Genomic DNA, 14,736 nt, shown 5'->3' with positions numbered 1-14,736 from the left:
ACACACTGGGGCCTGTCAGGTGGGTGGGGGGGCAAGGGGTGGGGGGCAAGGGGAGGGAGAGCCTTAGGGCAAATACCTAATGCATGCAGGGCTTAAAACCTAGATGATGGGTTGATAGGTGCAGCAAACCACCATGGTACATGTATACCTGTGTAACAAACCTGCACATTCAGTACATGTATCCCGGAACCTAAAGTAAAATAAAAAATAAAAATAAAACAAACAAACAAACGCAAGAACTTCTGAGGTCCTCCCTGAGAGGACTCCCCGAGGGAGCCTGGAGCAGTTCCTGCCACATAGTGGGCATTCAGTGAACTACTTGAGAGATTAATGGCTGTTGCTCTCCCCAGGCACTTCTGGACCTACTTGGTACACACTCAGGATATTTCAGTTTCTCCACAATCCCCTATGAAGGTTTGGCGACGGTGCTGGTGAACTGGTTGCACCGAACAAGGAACCTGTCCACTGGGCTGCTTTCAGGCAGCCCAGACCAGCCCTTGGAGGCCCGACTTTTCTGGCCACGATTAGCTTTCATAAATCATCTCTCTCCACTATTCTTTGCTCTACCATCTTTTATGTGGCTTGTCAATTAAGTTTTGTAGCTATAATATCTTAATATTTGGCCCTGGGGTGTAGGCTATCAATCAATCTACTCCAACCTGCATTTTTATAGTAAATCTCAGGCCTCGGCATGCTGAATTTCCCATCTGGGCCTTCAGAAGCCTTCTCTTCTCACTTCTTACAAAAACAAGAGAAGCTACTGTGGGTCCATTTTCCAAGAGGGACATTCCTGCTCCTCAGCCATCATTTCCCAAAAACCCTTCCATTTCTCCCGGGATTTCTTATTAAGTTACTACTTTTAGATTCTAATGCCTTATTTTTCCATGTTAGCTATATTGGATTCTTTGTTCACTTTTCTAGTATTTCCCGTTTGCTTGTGCAAATCTCCTTACCACCATGTTATTAACCCTTCCCTTCCCATCCTTCCTGGTCAGTGGATGGTCTCTTTATGACCTTCCTCACCCAGCACTCACTTGGGGCACCATTCCCTCTCTCCAGGCCACAGCAGGGCTCCTGACAGTCCTCACTGCAGAAATGGGAGCTTCTTCGACAGCCATCAGTGTCCTTTTATCTCCTTACTATTCTTTAACCCATCCCACATCTCTTCCATGAAGCTTTTTCTCTCTGTTGCCAGAGCAACCGCTGGGTGCGGGTGAGGATGCTCACGGCCCCATACCCCTGTCTCCCCATCATCTGTTTCTGGCGTAGCCCTTGCTAAACTGGCCAATCGATCATCTGGGGAAGAGCCACAACCTCATGGGTTCAATGTTTGCACTCACCAGGATTCCCTACTTCTTCGAAGGTTCTGTTGTTTAAATCTTCAAAAAACGTCATGGACATGGACGTTCTACACCCCTTTGGGGGTTTCACAGGGTTTTGAGAAAGGCACAAATGGAATGTATGCTGAGATTTTTCTTAATTGAAACCAAATGTTTTTCTCAGCAACATTTGCCGTTTGATTCTTCAGTGATGGGAGATGCCTAGGAAGTCCGTTGACGGTGACGTGGAGAAGAAATGCTTCTGAAGTCTCTTTGCGCTTGCCTTTTCCACAGCGACACTCTCATTGTGTGAGATTTCCGTAGCCCCTGACGGGCAAAACTGCTCTGGAGGGAGGACTTCTCCTTCCAGATATTGGGAGGAGTGACAGGAGAGTGCGAGAAGAGTGAGGCCTGAAGAGTGTTCCATCTCAGATGAGGGTGCAGGGCACCCTTCAACGCCAATGGCCACCGCCGCTCACAGCCTCTCCAGAAGCAGGAAGATGGGACACTTTAACCACAAGGTGGTCTTCTCTATAAAATAACAATGGGGAGGGGGGAGATCCATCATGTTCCCTGTGGAACACGATGGGTTCATGGGCCATAAGATACAGACAACCTGACGGCAAGAAGCAGAGTAGTAGACAGAAGTCTTACATACAGTGTGAAAGTGATCAGGAAATTTTTCAAGAAGGAGGTGGCTTGTGAGCTAAGTCCTGTGAGGCAGGCAAGGAGGAATGAAGTTAAGGAAGTATAGGGCAGTGCTTTTCAGCAGTTAGGAGGACTCAGGCATCTCTTTAAAATGCCGGCTCCCAGGCCCTATCCCAGAGATTGAACTAGAAGGTCTGAAGCAAGCCCAGGACTTGGAAAGTTTAGCAAGCCCCAGGAACCCTAGCTGAGATGGACTCAGACTACCTGCATTATGGAAACCACCGAAGGCAGTTTCAGGCAAGGTAAAGGGCCTCAGTTTGGTTTAAATACTCAATTTAGAGCAGGATTTGTAAACTTAAATACCTCTGGGTCTAGGGTGACACCGACCTTGAGAGAAGTTGAAGCTTTACAAGTACAAATAGGAGATACTCTCTCTCTCTCCCAATTCTGGAAGGGACAGCAGCCAACAATCTCCAGCAATTACTGCCATGCAGGAATATGTGCTCCGGACGAGGGCACCAGAGCTGTCTATGAGAAGAAAAGCCAGAGACCTGAGTTTTACATGCCCCAGAATTATTAAATGATACATTAAAATGCCATGAGCATCACATAATTCCATGAGGGCCACTATAGTAGGCAAGTTCAGAGGAGCAAAATAAAATCTCATTGCTTATGGACTTAAATATAGAAGAAAACTGTATTTTATCCGGTAGACAATGAACAATAGAAGGCTTTGCAGCGAAGAAGGGATCTGAACAGAAGCGTGCTTTAAGAATATTTCTGTGGGCCGGGCGCGGTGGCTCACGCTTGTAATCCCAGCACTTTGGGAGGCCGAGGCGGGCGGATCATGAGGTCAGGAGATCGAGACCACGGTGAAACCCCGTCTCTACTAAAAATACAAAAAAAATTAGCCGGGCGTGGTGGCGGGCGCCTGTAGTCCCAGCTACTCGGAGAGGCTGAGGCAGGAGAATGGTGTGAACCCGGGAGGCGGAGCTTGCAGTGAGCCGAGATTGCGCCACTGCACTCCAGCTGGGCGACAGAGCGAGACTCCGTCTCAAAAAAAAAAGAATATTTCTGTGGCTGTTGTCTGCTCGCAATGGAATGGAGAAGGGACCTCAGATATCAGCTCCTAGGAAGCCTCTCCCATGTGCAAAAGGAATGGAGAATAGAGGATGAAAGGTTTCCGGAAGCAAGAATTCAGGAGATTTGATTGACTATGGAAGGAAGAGAAAAAAAGGAATCACCTGGGGTCTTCTACGTCTAAATCCACACTGCCTCTTGCCATCCTTTTCCTTTAATATATACTAATGTTCCAGCTTCATTCATTGCACAAAAAAATGATCATTTAGGTTGCATTCTGATCAGTGCCTGCTTAATAATGAAACTTAGAGTTATTTGTATAGGGAAAAAAAGCACAGACAAAATATTTTATAATATCTATAATAAATGCAAAGAAATCAATACAAACAAAACTTGGCTTTAGCAAACTGTACATACATAAATATCTTTTTTTTACTATAACATTCAACTTTTTTCACATAAAGCCTTCCATGATCTTATTTATTACATCTAGTTTTTCTTTATACCTCTAAAAAAAGTGCCTTTTAGATTTACAGCTTGTGCTTCTAAAGCAAAGGTTAAAACATCATGCCCCAAAGGAAAACAAGGTAAAAAAAGAAGCTGCCATATAAGCTCTTAAAAATTGTATGTTACAAGGTTCTAAAATCTCTTCAGCACTGGTTGGTTGGTAGATTGTACGACACTGACATGGTGCTTGGGAGGGTCATTTATCTGATGGTTGGAGCAGCACCATGGGAAAGCTGCCCAGATGGTCTACTGAAGTCCTTGGCTATGCATAGAATGGGCCAAGGGCCCAGAATTCATGAGTCCAGGGAACTTTGGAGGTCCTTACTAAATCTCCTTAGTGCTAAGGTTCAGAGTCTCAAACCAGATTTCTTTCAAACCTTCTCATCATCTGTTTGTTCCCCTGTCACTGTTTATCCTCCACCTCTGAAGCCATGATTTGCACACATATGATCCGGAGGAGGGCTAAAGCTGCCACACTGAGGGCTTTTGCCAAGATCAAGGTCCTCTTGTTGGTAGTTTGGGATTGCTTATGACCCGATCCTCCTTATGCTACCAGCACTTCTGCAGATGGTATCTGCTTAGTTCAGAGTGGAGGAGGGCCATTCGTGTATCTGAGCATGGGGTGGAATGACCGGGCAAAGTTGTTGGAGAGGGCACAGCTGTAGTCTTCCTCTGACATTGGTACAAGGCAGGCGAGCCCGATGAGGAGGAGCAGGAGAAGCTGAAGGGGAAGAGCTGCTCGGAGGACTCTGAACAGGAAGGCGCGGCCGGACCGACCTGGCCCAGGCTCAGAAAGGGAGGAATCGGAGCCACCTTTTGTGGACCTGAGAGAAGAATGGACATAAATTACTCAGATAACTCCAGTGTTGGATGGATGCTGCTTTCTGCCTCTGCACCTTCCTGGAAGCTAAAGGGCCATGCCAAGCACACCCCAGCCTGGCGATCAGCTGCCAGCCTTCCACAGTGTGCCCAGGTCACCCCCCACCACCAAATGAAGTTGTTGGAAACTGCACTGACGAGAAATAAACATTTAGTTGGTCAACTAAACGTAACTAATTAGGTTCAAATTCTACTCCTTTTATCCCTTAATTTGGTGAAACATTTTCTATCAACAAAAATAATTGCTCTATACACATTCTACTAGCATAAATTAAGCAGATCCAGAATAATTAAAATGTAGATATTTGACGCAGTACATTTTTGTTTTAAGACTATCAGGAACATTGTTAAGCAAAATTAGTTGCTCTCAGAATCATACCAAGTATCCCATCTAGCCATCCTGGATATGCCAACATCCACGCAGCAAAAATAAAAAGAGTCATTTTGCACAGACCCACAAAAGCTTCATTAATCGTAGAGCATACCCTGGTTTCATCTTGCACTGAATCAGCATCAGGCCCTGACATTAGCGGGTTCCAAAGCTGTACGAACAAGGAATAGCAGTGGAGTTTGTCTACAGAACACTGGTGTTGTACGATGTAGATGCTAGGCTGATCCTATCACTGACGTCGTTACTTTGGAAAATGGACACCATTTTCTGAGGAGGATGGACTGTCATCCTACAGCCCCTTCTACACTCAAAGTGACAAGTTTTTCTATTTCACTTTTATCTTCCTTTTAAACAGTGCATTAGAGATTGAGTACAGGTTTCAGAACTCTTAAGAAGGACTGCCTGGAAAATACAGAATCTGGAAGTAGATTCTGAGTTGGGTGCTACTGTTTTCTTTTTGTGAACAGCCATTACCTTTTTCTGGTTACTAGTAGAAAAGATGAAGAAAGAAATATTGTTTACAACAGGCATTTGGTGTACACTCAGACCCATACAACACTGAATGAACAAAAATAAAAGATACAGCCAAAAGAAACATTCCCTCACAACTAGTATAAATTCCCAAAGAGTTTTAATATCACCAAGGATAAGGACACTGAATGTGAGGCTACTGAAATAATATGAGCGTGTGAAAGCTGTATTGGTAACTGTAGGTTTGGTCCAGAAGAAAGCACTATGCTTGTAGCTCACCTATTAGCTATTAATTTCTGAAGACAGATTACCCTAATATCAGTGGGGGATGCAGAGTGCCACCTGAGAAAGTAAATGTTAAAATAAAAACAGATAGAATCCCCTTAGAAGGGAACAGAGGGAGCATTCAAAACTCTTTTATTAAACCATCAAAGAAAAATGGGAGAAGGCTGGGCACAGTGGCTCCTGCCTGTAATCCCAGCACTTTGGGAGGCTAAGGTTGGCGGATCACTTGAGGCCAGGAGTTCAAGCCAGCCAGGCCAACATGGTAAAAATACAAAAATTAGTCAGGCGTGGTGGCGTGTGCCTGTAGCCCCAGTTACTTGGGAGGCTGAGGCAGGAGAATCGCTTGAACCCGGGAGGCGGAGGCTGCAGTGAGCCATGATCGGAACACCACTGCACTCCACCCTAGGCAACAGAGCGAGACTCTATCTCAAAAACAGATTGGTTCTGCAGAAACCCCAAGAAGCAGGCAGCACACAGTGTTTCTAGTACACTTCTTGTGGTGTAAGGAAAAATCAAATCACTGGCTTAAATTGGAAGCATGTTCTTTTCTGAAGTCCACACAACTAATGGCAGTGTAATGTAACCTCAAACAACTCACTTCATCTCTAGGTGTCAACCTCTTCACTAACCTCTTCAGATTAGCATAGATGGTCTTCTAACTTTTAAGTTCCCTGTTCGATGTTTTGTCTTCTACTGATTTGTCAGTATAAATAATCTCCCAAGAAGCCACAAGAGCTCAATCACCATCTAGTGGTCAAACTGATTAACTGCCCTTGTGCTAAGACCAATGAGTTATTCCCAATAAGCTGAGAAAAAAAGTATATTTTGTGAAAATATAGTAGAACATAAAAGAAGTATGTCATATACCTTATTAATGGAAAAGGAAAATAGAAACTTCTTGAGTTACCTGAGCATAAAATATTCATGTTGAGACAGGGCCTTAGAGAGCATCCAATTCATCTCCTAGTTTTGTAAGGGAGTAGCTAAGGACAGTGCATATTTACTCTTCTAATTGCTAGGCAGCACTCTAAGCATTTATGTTGGGTTCTGTCATTTAATCCCCACAGCAGTCCTCTGCGGTGTGTACTTATTAACTTCATTTTATAGATGATGTGAAAGAAAGCTCAGGGAAGTGAAATAACTGGCTCAAGCTCACACAGCCAGTGGCAGAAGATTTCAACCCTGTCATTTTAACTACCAGAACCTGGAGGCTCTAGACAGGGTGAATGACTTGCTTCAGATTCTACAACTAAAGGAAGAGGCCTAGCAGGAACTCAGGGTTCCAAAATCCCTGCCCACCGCACTCTCTGCTGTGAAATGTTTTGCTGGTTGGTGATATGAATAATGGTAATTCAGGTCATATTCATGCCACAGGTATCTCACATGTAGAAGCAAAGAAGAGAATCCTGAACTTGCGTCCTAAAATATTTGGAAACAAGTGGTTTCCTCGTGTCTAAAATAAATGCCTCTGGTCGTAAGGCCTCACAATATCCCGCAGATCATCAAATCCATGTGTGACATTTTGTTTTGAGGCAGTTATATAACCATGGGCAAGTAAATTAGTCTCTCTGGCCTTCAGTTTTCTCATTTGCAGTGATTCAATGGTTTGCCTTAAAGCATCTTAAGAAGGATAGGATAGCTACCCACAAACTTTGGATCAAATTTTCTTCAAAATATTCTTCCCTTGACTTTAAAATATGCCCTGGCAACCAACACTCAACACCGGTAGCTAGATGAGTTACAACAGAGTGACTGAAGAGAGCTCCCACAATTCCTGGTTATTAAATACCTGACTAATTTTCATTAGGAGACATTTAAGAACTTTAGTGATGGGAAGATTTACATATATAATTGATAATACAATCTGACAGAGCTGAATAGCTCCTCTTTGTCAACTGTTAAATTCTTTGTGCAATTAGGTCAAAGATCAAGATCAAAACAAGGGCTGCCCATTGACCAGTTCACTCCTGAGAAAAATGGCAAACCACTGAATCATAAATCATGACAGCCAAAACAATTTTAGGATATTAATGCACCCCTCATCGTTGCAAATGAGAAAACTGAAGGCCAGAGAGACTAATTTACTTGCCCATTTTTGATAAAAATGTCACCATTTACAGAATATGGGCTCCTATGTCAGAGTCTGTTGCAGGACATGGCACATTTAACAGCATCAGAGCATTTTTTATTAAAATTTAACTTGTGCATGACTTCTAATGTTGAAGAATGCCAAGCTAGGAAGAAGTCATGGGCTGAGATGGGGACAGAGAGAACGCACAATATTCAGTGACTGTTCACGCAGCTGGCTGCCCTTGAAAATATCCCACCTATCCACTGGGAAAATGCCTGTCCCCTTGGGGTAATTACCAGAGTTTCAACACGCCCAAAGCTGCCTCATCTTCAGGGGGAACATGTTCTAGCGATTTTAGTATCAAGAAGCTAATGGTCCCAGGGAAAGGGTTATTTTTGATATTTATCTACCGTGCTAAAAATCACCTGTTTCTAGAGTCTTGGGAAATTTGATAAGGGAAAGAACAAAGGCAACTTGTTGACTACTCACTGGTCATTCTCCTCTGGTCTTATTACATACATGGATGCCAGTTTAGATTGTGTTTATATAGGAAAAATTAAATGTGTGAGCCTCCTTAAGGAACATCATCAATACAGATATATCAGATAGTTCTGTCCAGAAAAAAATGTGCTTATTTGCTACAAGTAAATTTTTATTTATTTTTCTCACTTCCCTCACTCCTTCAAATTTCCAGGTAAATAGTTGCCCGGGAGTTGTTTCATCTCTGTCCCAAAATACCTAGACAATTGCGGGATAAGGAGAATGGCAGGGAGGGAGTAGTGACTAAAATCACACCCTTCAAAAGAAAGTGTATAGGACACACAATTGTGAGAAGTCTGAATGCCATGCACATAGGGTATGACTCACTTTGAAAATTGTACATAATCAAGGAAATGAAAATGAGTTAATTTTGTGTATACATCATTTAAAGCCAAATGAGAAGAAACTTCTAATTTATTTTGTTACTTTTCGGCTGACACTGGCAGTATGTAACAGGAATTTATTGTGCAGAAATATCTAGACTGTCCGTGATCTTGATCCTGCCCTTATGTGTCTTGTCTTTGAAACCCAGTGTTTCCTGGATATATGGTTCAGGAGACAAGTTTCCAGAATCAAGTTAGGACCCAGGTCTTCTTTTTTTCCAAACCAAACATTCTCGCTAATCCTAAACTACCTGAGGCAGCCTGTGGTGGCCTCAGCTCTAAAACCATTGTTTAAAGGCTTCTACCCATCAACGGCCCTTCAGCAGAGTGGTATGGTTAACAGGGTAGGGTCTGGAGTCAGGGGAGACCTGGGTTCAAATCCTACATCTTTACACCTCTCATCCCCAGTGTCCTTGTCTATAAATTGGAAATATAGCCATGTCATGGGATTCTTGTGAGGGTTAAATGAGGTAAAATACATACAATGCTTAGCATGTATACAATTAAGCACTAAATAATTGAAACACATTAAGTACTAAATAAATGTCAGCAACTTATCACTATTATCTGTATAATGATACCAAGGGTGTGCTGACTCATACCCTTAGGGGTTGGCTGGATTTGGCCTTTTCTCTCAGGAAAACATACCTGATTTATTAATAGTGCTTTCAAGGATGTGATAAATTTCTCAAACTGCCTGTCTTGTTCCCTAGAAACACCAGGAAGGCCTTCCTCAAATAGCAACAGAGAAACCTATTGGAGCTTTACCCTATAGCTGTCCTTGGGGCAGGGGTGAGCAACCTGCCTTAGAGGGGAGAGGCTCTGTGCTGAGGCTCTTTGAATGCTTTGAATAAACAGATCCCCAGATAATGAAAAGACTTGAAAACAAATTCTACAAGAAACTGAGTAGTGTTTATAGTGAGGCCCTAGTGTGCATGCAAAAAAACCCCCATTGCCCTTGCTTAAAGGTATCTGATTAACTTGAATACTTTTTTAAATGAGGCCTTTTTTCCCTCTTTCAGTGTTTCGGCCAGTCATTTGCCACTTCTCATTCCATCTTAGTTCTCTGTAAAGAAGGTGCCAGAGACCTAAGGTGCCCAAGGCAATTGTGCATTTTATAGTTCTAAGCTTTAGAATGAAGTCATCAATTTGCTACATCCAGACTACAGTGCAATTATTTCTTTGCCTTGCTGGAAATTGGAGTGAAATCTTTCTAGTTGTCAATTTCAACTCAGTCGCAGTAGTGTTTTGAAGAATTAATGGCGATAAGCTTAGAAAATTTTAAGTCAAATGTAGGGAAAAAGTACCAGCTAGACCATCGTAAGCATTTGCTTTGAAAGCATGCTTCTAAAGTGTGTTTAACCTCAAATAACAATCACAAATACGATTATTATGAATGTATGCACAGATTTTTATGTTTCTAATTTTAAGAAGTTCTAGGGAGCTCCCTGTAATGATTTAGGGAATCTCTAGATTGTGATATACTGCAAGTCTTTTAATGGTAGGAATCACATTGAATTTATTTTGTAGGCCCAGGGCTTAAATTTAGTAGGTGTTCAGTATCTATTGACATCAATTCATATGTAGGTTTAAAATACTGTATGAAGACATAGAATCACCACCATCAAATCAAATTGAAATATGTAACAGGCTAGTATAATATTAACATCTGACTTTAAACAACTGCAAAGAAACCAAATGAGTAACTCCTCCCTTCAAACTAATAGTCAGTTTTTTCCAACTCAATCTCTTCTCCTCTCAGGAAGAATGCATATCTAAAAGTTTCCCATTGCAGAGCGCTGGAAACAACATTCTAAACTGTTTATGCTTCTGCAATAACCTTTCCAATTTGCTGGACCAGTGCAAGATTAAACACAAGATATCTCAAGTCTCAATGTAAAGGAACATCAAGACAGCCTGGACTGTGGGTGAAGTTCATTCTTCCCCAGCAGACTCTGCCTTTCATTCTCGGGGTTGGGTGTGCCCCAAACAGAGGTGCAGACGGTAACGAAGCCCAAGAATGTTCAGCCACAACCTGTCTTGAAGGTGTTGGATGACATTTGCCATTCAGGTGAAGATTATTTATGTTCCAGTCCCACCTGAGTAGCAAAGTGAACACTGTGCTGAATGCTCAGAAAGATGTTAATCAACCGTGCTGGACAGAGCAGAGCTGAAAGGCGCCTTGAGAATGTCGTAGTGAGAATGTGGCTGTCCCAGCTGCAAAGCCCTGTTAAGAGGCATGAGGAAGCACTTGCTGCCCTAAGAAACGATGCCTTTGACATTTTCAAAAGATGTACGTGGCTGTCTGAAACAATGGGGAGAGGAGATAGACGCAATATTTGGGAACCAAAGAGTGACTGCTATTGGCGTTGCATCATAACATAAGCGCTTTCCGCCTTCTCATCACTATCATTTGTATCAACCAAAGAACTGATCTCTGGTATTCTCAAATGAATACTATGGGGATATTCTTCATCTCTGTTCATGGCACATCAGCAATTTGTGGGGAAAAGATGGACTATATAACACAACGATCTGCCTAAAAGAAAGTCTCTACCTATTGGGGGCTGAGCAAACCTTAGAGCATCTGCGGATGCTCATCATTATCTTCAAAAGTCCCCAAGAGTTTTTCTCCATATTTTATTATTGCTATTTAGTTTAGGCTAGAAAAAAAAAAAAACTCATAAAATTGTCTTCAAACCAAAGGAAATGAAAAGAAAAAAAAACAAAACAACAGTAAAGGGAGGTCTAAAACCAGAGAACATATGAAAATACGTTCTGCCTGACTTCAGCCGCGTGGGAAGGACCAAATGAAATAGCCAGTCCCTTATGCACAGCTGGAAAACTAAAATTATTACTCAAGGGTTGTTTACAGTTCTACATTTCCTCATCCCCACCCTCCTTCCAGGAATTCAGATTCCTGCTCAGTGGTGATAAGTTTCCAGCGGGACAAGCTACTTTAACAGTGAATTGCTAGGGACTGGAATGAAAACAGGCTCCGAGGACAGTGTTTTCATTTTTTAGAAAGCTGTCTGGGGAAACTTGAACTGATCAGTGGAGGAGCAGAGGAGCACAGACACCACACCGACAACAAAGAAGGCAAAGCACTGCTAACTGCAGGAGTGAGGGGCTGCTGGAGGCCAGGCGGGAAGCGTGGAGTGGCAGCTGTGAGTCGGCTCTCGGGAGGTGACTGGGCAGGGGCACTGGCTGCTGCGGGTTCCAGAGTGAGCTTGCCAAGTGCCCGGAAAGTGAGTGGCTGGGTGTGCTGGATGAAGGGAAGTTTTAGGATAAGCAGAAGAGAGAAGGTACTTATAAAATTTTCAATGAACACCAAATTAGGACTTGCCATTTTGAGACTCCAAAACCCACAATCTGGATAAAACATGAAAATAAAATAAAAAGTTGGGGATGTTAGTATATTTTATTCAGATATGCGGGTTTTGTGAATGGTAAAAGAATTCACTGATCGATTACCTGCCTTATTGTAAACTCTAGAAATAAAGAGGATGATAAAAGTCTGCCATGAATCAAATGGCAGTGGTGCCACCAGTTGTAATCAAATCCTTATTGACAATTTGATGAAAAGTACCAGATGGGCTATGTCGAGACAAACAGAATTTTCACGGAGTCCAAATATTTTACGCTCTGAAATTTACTTGAACATTTCATTTAGAAACATCTCTTCCAATTTATGAGGAAAGGGTGTGGACTGAAGTGAGTAATTTCCCAACTACCCTGAGGCAGACCAGAGACAGGCCAACCTAAGTCATGGACAATTTTCATCATCCTCTTGGGGTTCTAGAACAGTGTGGAAACCAGGAGAAGGAGGTACCTGCTATGTGGACTGCTGACAGAGGGTCCAGGCTGTGAGAGACTACACTTGCCTCGTGGCTGTTTGCAATGAACAGGGGGTAAAGAAAGAAGAATGTTCAGTCCAGGCAAATAAAGACAAGCTACTAATGAAAATTAAACTAAAAGTGCAGCAAAGGAAAAAATAAATCAAATGAAATGATCAGTACCCATGAATTAAGGAAACTGGCTTTTCTTTTGTTGAGGAAGTAAAATAAATTTATATCTATGTGATTGGCCACTGATAAAACATAAGTTGGGATTCTGGAGTGCATACTATGGTGGGCATAGTTCTCATGACTTTTCATGGTAGAAACACATGTGTATATTTACATACAATAAATGTAAAATGCACTATGCCATATCATGTATTTCAAAGACATTGAACATTTTTTTTCGTCTTTTAGAATACTAAAACAGTGTTAAAATTCTTGGCCCATAAGAAATAACAATGGCAATATGAGATTGGTCTTTGTAGTGATGAAGCCCAACTTAAATATTCAACTTAAAGGTTAAAATTTGACTTGAAAAGCCAGTATTCCTTCACATTCTTAAACTAGGATCTATAGGAAACTAGTGAATGTAGTAAAAAAAAAAAAAATCCTAAAAAAGATAATACATTTATCAGCATAGAACATAAATGTTTATAACAAAAAAGTCAAATGAAATCAAAACTTCTAAAAACTAAGGAAAAATGGAATGAATATAATCATAAAGCTGGACAAAAAATATATAACAAAACAAAAAACAAGCTTCTAATTACACAGAGAAATCAAGGCATAGAGGGTAGCAGGGGCCGAATTTGTCCTTTCATCCTCTTTGTGTTCAGTGAGGCAGCCCCCGCCAAGGCCTGTGGGTGAGTTGTTGCCATTTCAGGGGCGGCACAATTGCCGCAAACCTTCAGGACCACCACCCAGAAGCGGCTTAGCTTGAGAGTCAACAGAACCTCCACTTGCCTTAACGAGTCAATGGCTCACAGGCGTTCACGGTTCTGTGCACCTCCAGCCGAGGCGCCCCGCAAGTGGCGGCCTACCTTTTAAGAGAGTCGTGGCAGCCGTGGCTTGAAGAAAGGAGCCACCAAAGGGACAAATGGGCACCATTCCAGAAATTTTCTTATTTGAACAAGAAAAATAAATGTTCTCCCTGCATACCAGCCACACGTTGAGTCCTGATTCTTTTGAAAACCAGAATCGCTCTTTTCCGTTCCTGAGCGCATGCTGGGAGGGGACGTGGCAAGGCTGAGGAAGCGCGCTACCCTGTGTGACAGCCCTCCTCTGGAGGGGACGCCTGCCTGTGAACCCTGTGGTGGGTGCAAATACCGTCACTTCCCAGTGTTCCCTCCCATGAGCCAACTGAAAACAACCAGTGGAAAGTTACCGTTTTCTGTCTGTTTGGGGTGCTTGTTCCTGATGTGGGACTCACAGACCCTGAGGTGTCCAGTTCATCAGCAGAAGACCAGGAAGACAAATCCTATGTGGGAGAAAGATTCTTTTAACAATTCCACGTACCAGACCCACGGGGGCCCTCTGTTGCACCATGTTATCTCCCACTCCATCTCCATCCACCCCCATGTCTCCACCGTAAAAATCAAACCATTCCGTGGGAAAAATGGAAACAGGTACAAGAAGAATAGGGCCAAATTCTTCTAGTGTGTTGGGATTTCCTAGTTGTCTGTTTGGCCGTTCTGGAAAATAGAGCTATGATTTTGTTATTGCTATGCTTCACTTATAGCTTTATTATTTCTCGGAGACATGGATGTGAATGAATTGATACTGGCTTGGGAGGGGAAGAAACCTGCCGTAGAGCCTGCTGGTCACTCAGGCTGAACAGAAATCAATACATTCCAGTTGGAAACAAAAGACAGTCATCCAGAAGTCTGCCTTTTCGCATTAGAGAGACTTCATTATTTTGGACACTGCTGCTATTCAGAGTAGACTGTTGTTTTGCATGCTTACAGCAGGGCAAAGCGTGTGTTCATGGCAGGATTTCACAGCAGAATGGTTGAAATCTTACCAGGCATCACCACACCTCACCTGCAAATGCATTTCTCAAAACCAATAATACCACAATGAAGTCGATTGTAGAAAAAAATATATAAAAAATTAAATGAGCAGAGGACTGTTTTTTAATTTTTTTTTTTTTTTTACTGTATACATAATGGAGAATTCATGCCTGAGAGTGGTTAAATACAAAACTTAGATACAACAATTGGTTTGCTCTACCTTGGCTGTGTAATTAAAGTGTGTAAATTCTTAAACAGGGTGAAACAAAATGCCACAGCAGTTGTGGTAATAGCATTAGTAACAACGACAA

General features: G+C 42.4%; 1 protein-coding gene across 1 annotated transcript in view; it reads right to left on the bottom strand.

The window, feature by feature from the left end:
- Positions 1-3,391: 3,391 nt before the first annotated feature.
- LOC116463154 (nesprin-1-like) overlaps positions 3,392-14,736 on the bottom strand; it is a 532,795-nt gene continuing 521,450 nt past the window's right edge. The window contains exons 144-146 of the mRNA XM_058434482.1: positions 13,801-13,893; positions 12,407-12,465; positions 3,392-4,378 (exon numbers count right to left, since the gene is read on the bottom strand). Of these exons, the coding sequence (XP_058290465.1) occupies positions 4,138-4,378; positions 12,407-12,465; positions 13,801-13,893 (393 nt within the window). The 3' untranslated portion in view covers positions 3,392-4,137. The remainder of the gene's footprint in view (positions 4,379-12,406; positions 12,466-13,800; positions 13,894-14,736) is intronic.

The sequence above is a fragment of the Hylobates moloch genome, unplaced genomic scaffold, assembly GCF_009828535.3.
Source record: "Hylobates moloch isolate HMO894 unplaced genomic scaffold, HMol_V3 SCAFFOLD_28, whole genome shotgun sequence".
NCBI classification, from domain to species: domain Eukaryota; kingdom Metazoa; phylum Chordata; class Mammalia; order Primates; family Hylobatidae; genus Hylobates; species Hylobates moloch.
Note: the sequence above shows the minus strand (reverse complement) of the source record. Positions and strands in the feature narration are given on the sequence as shown.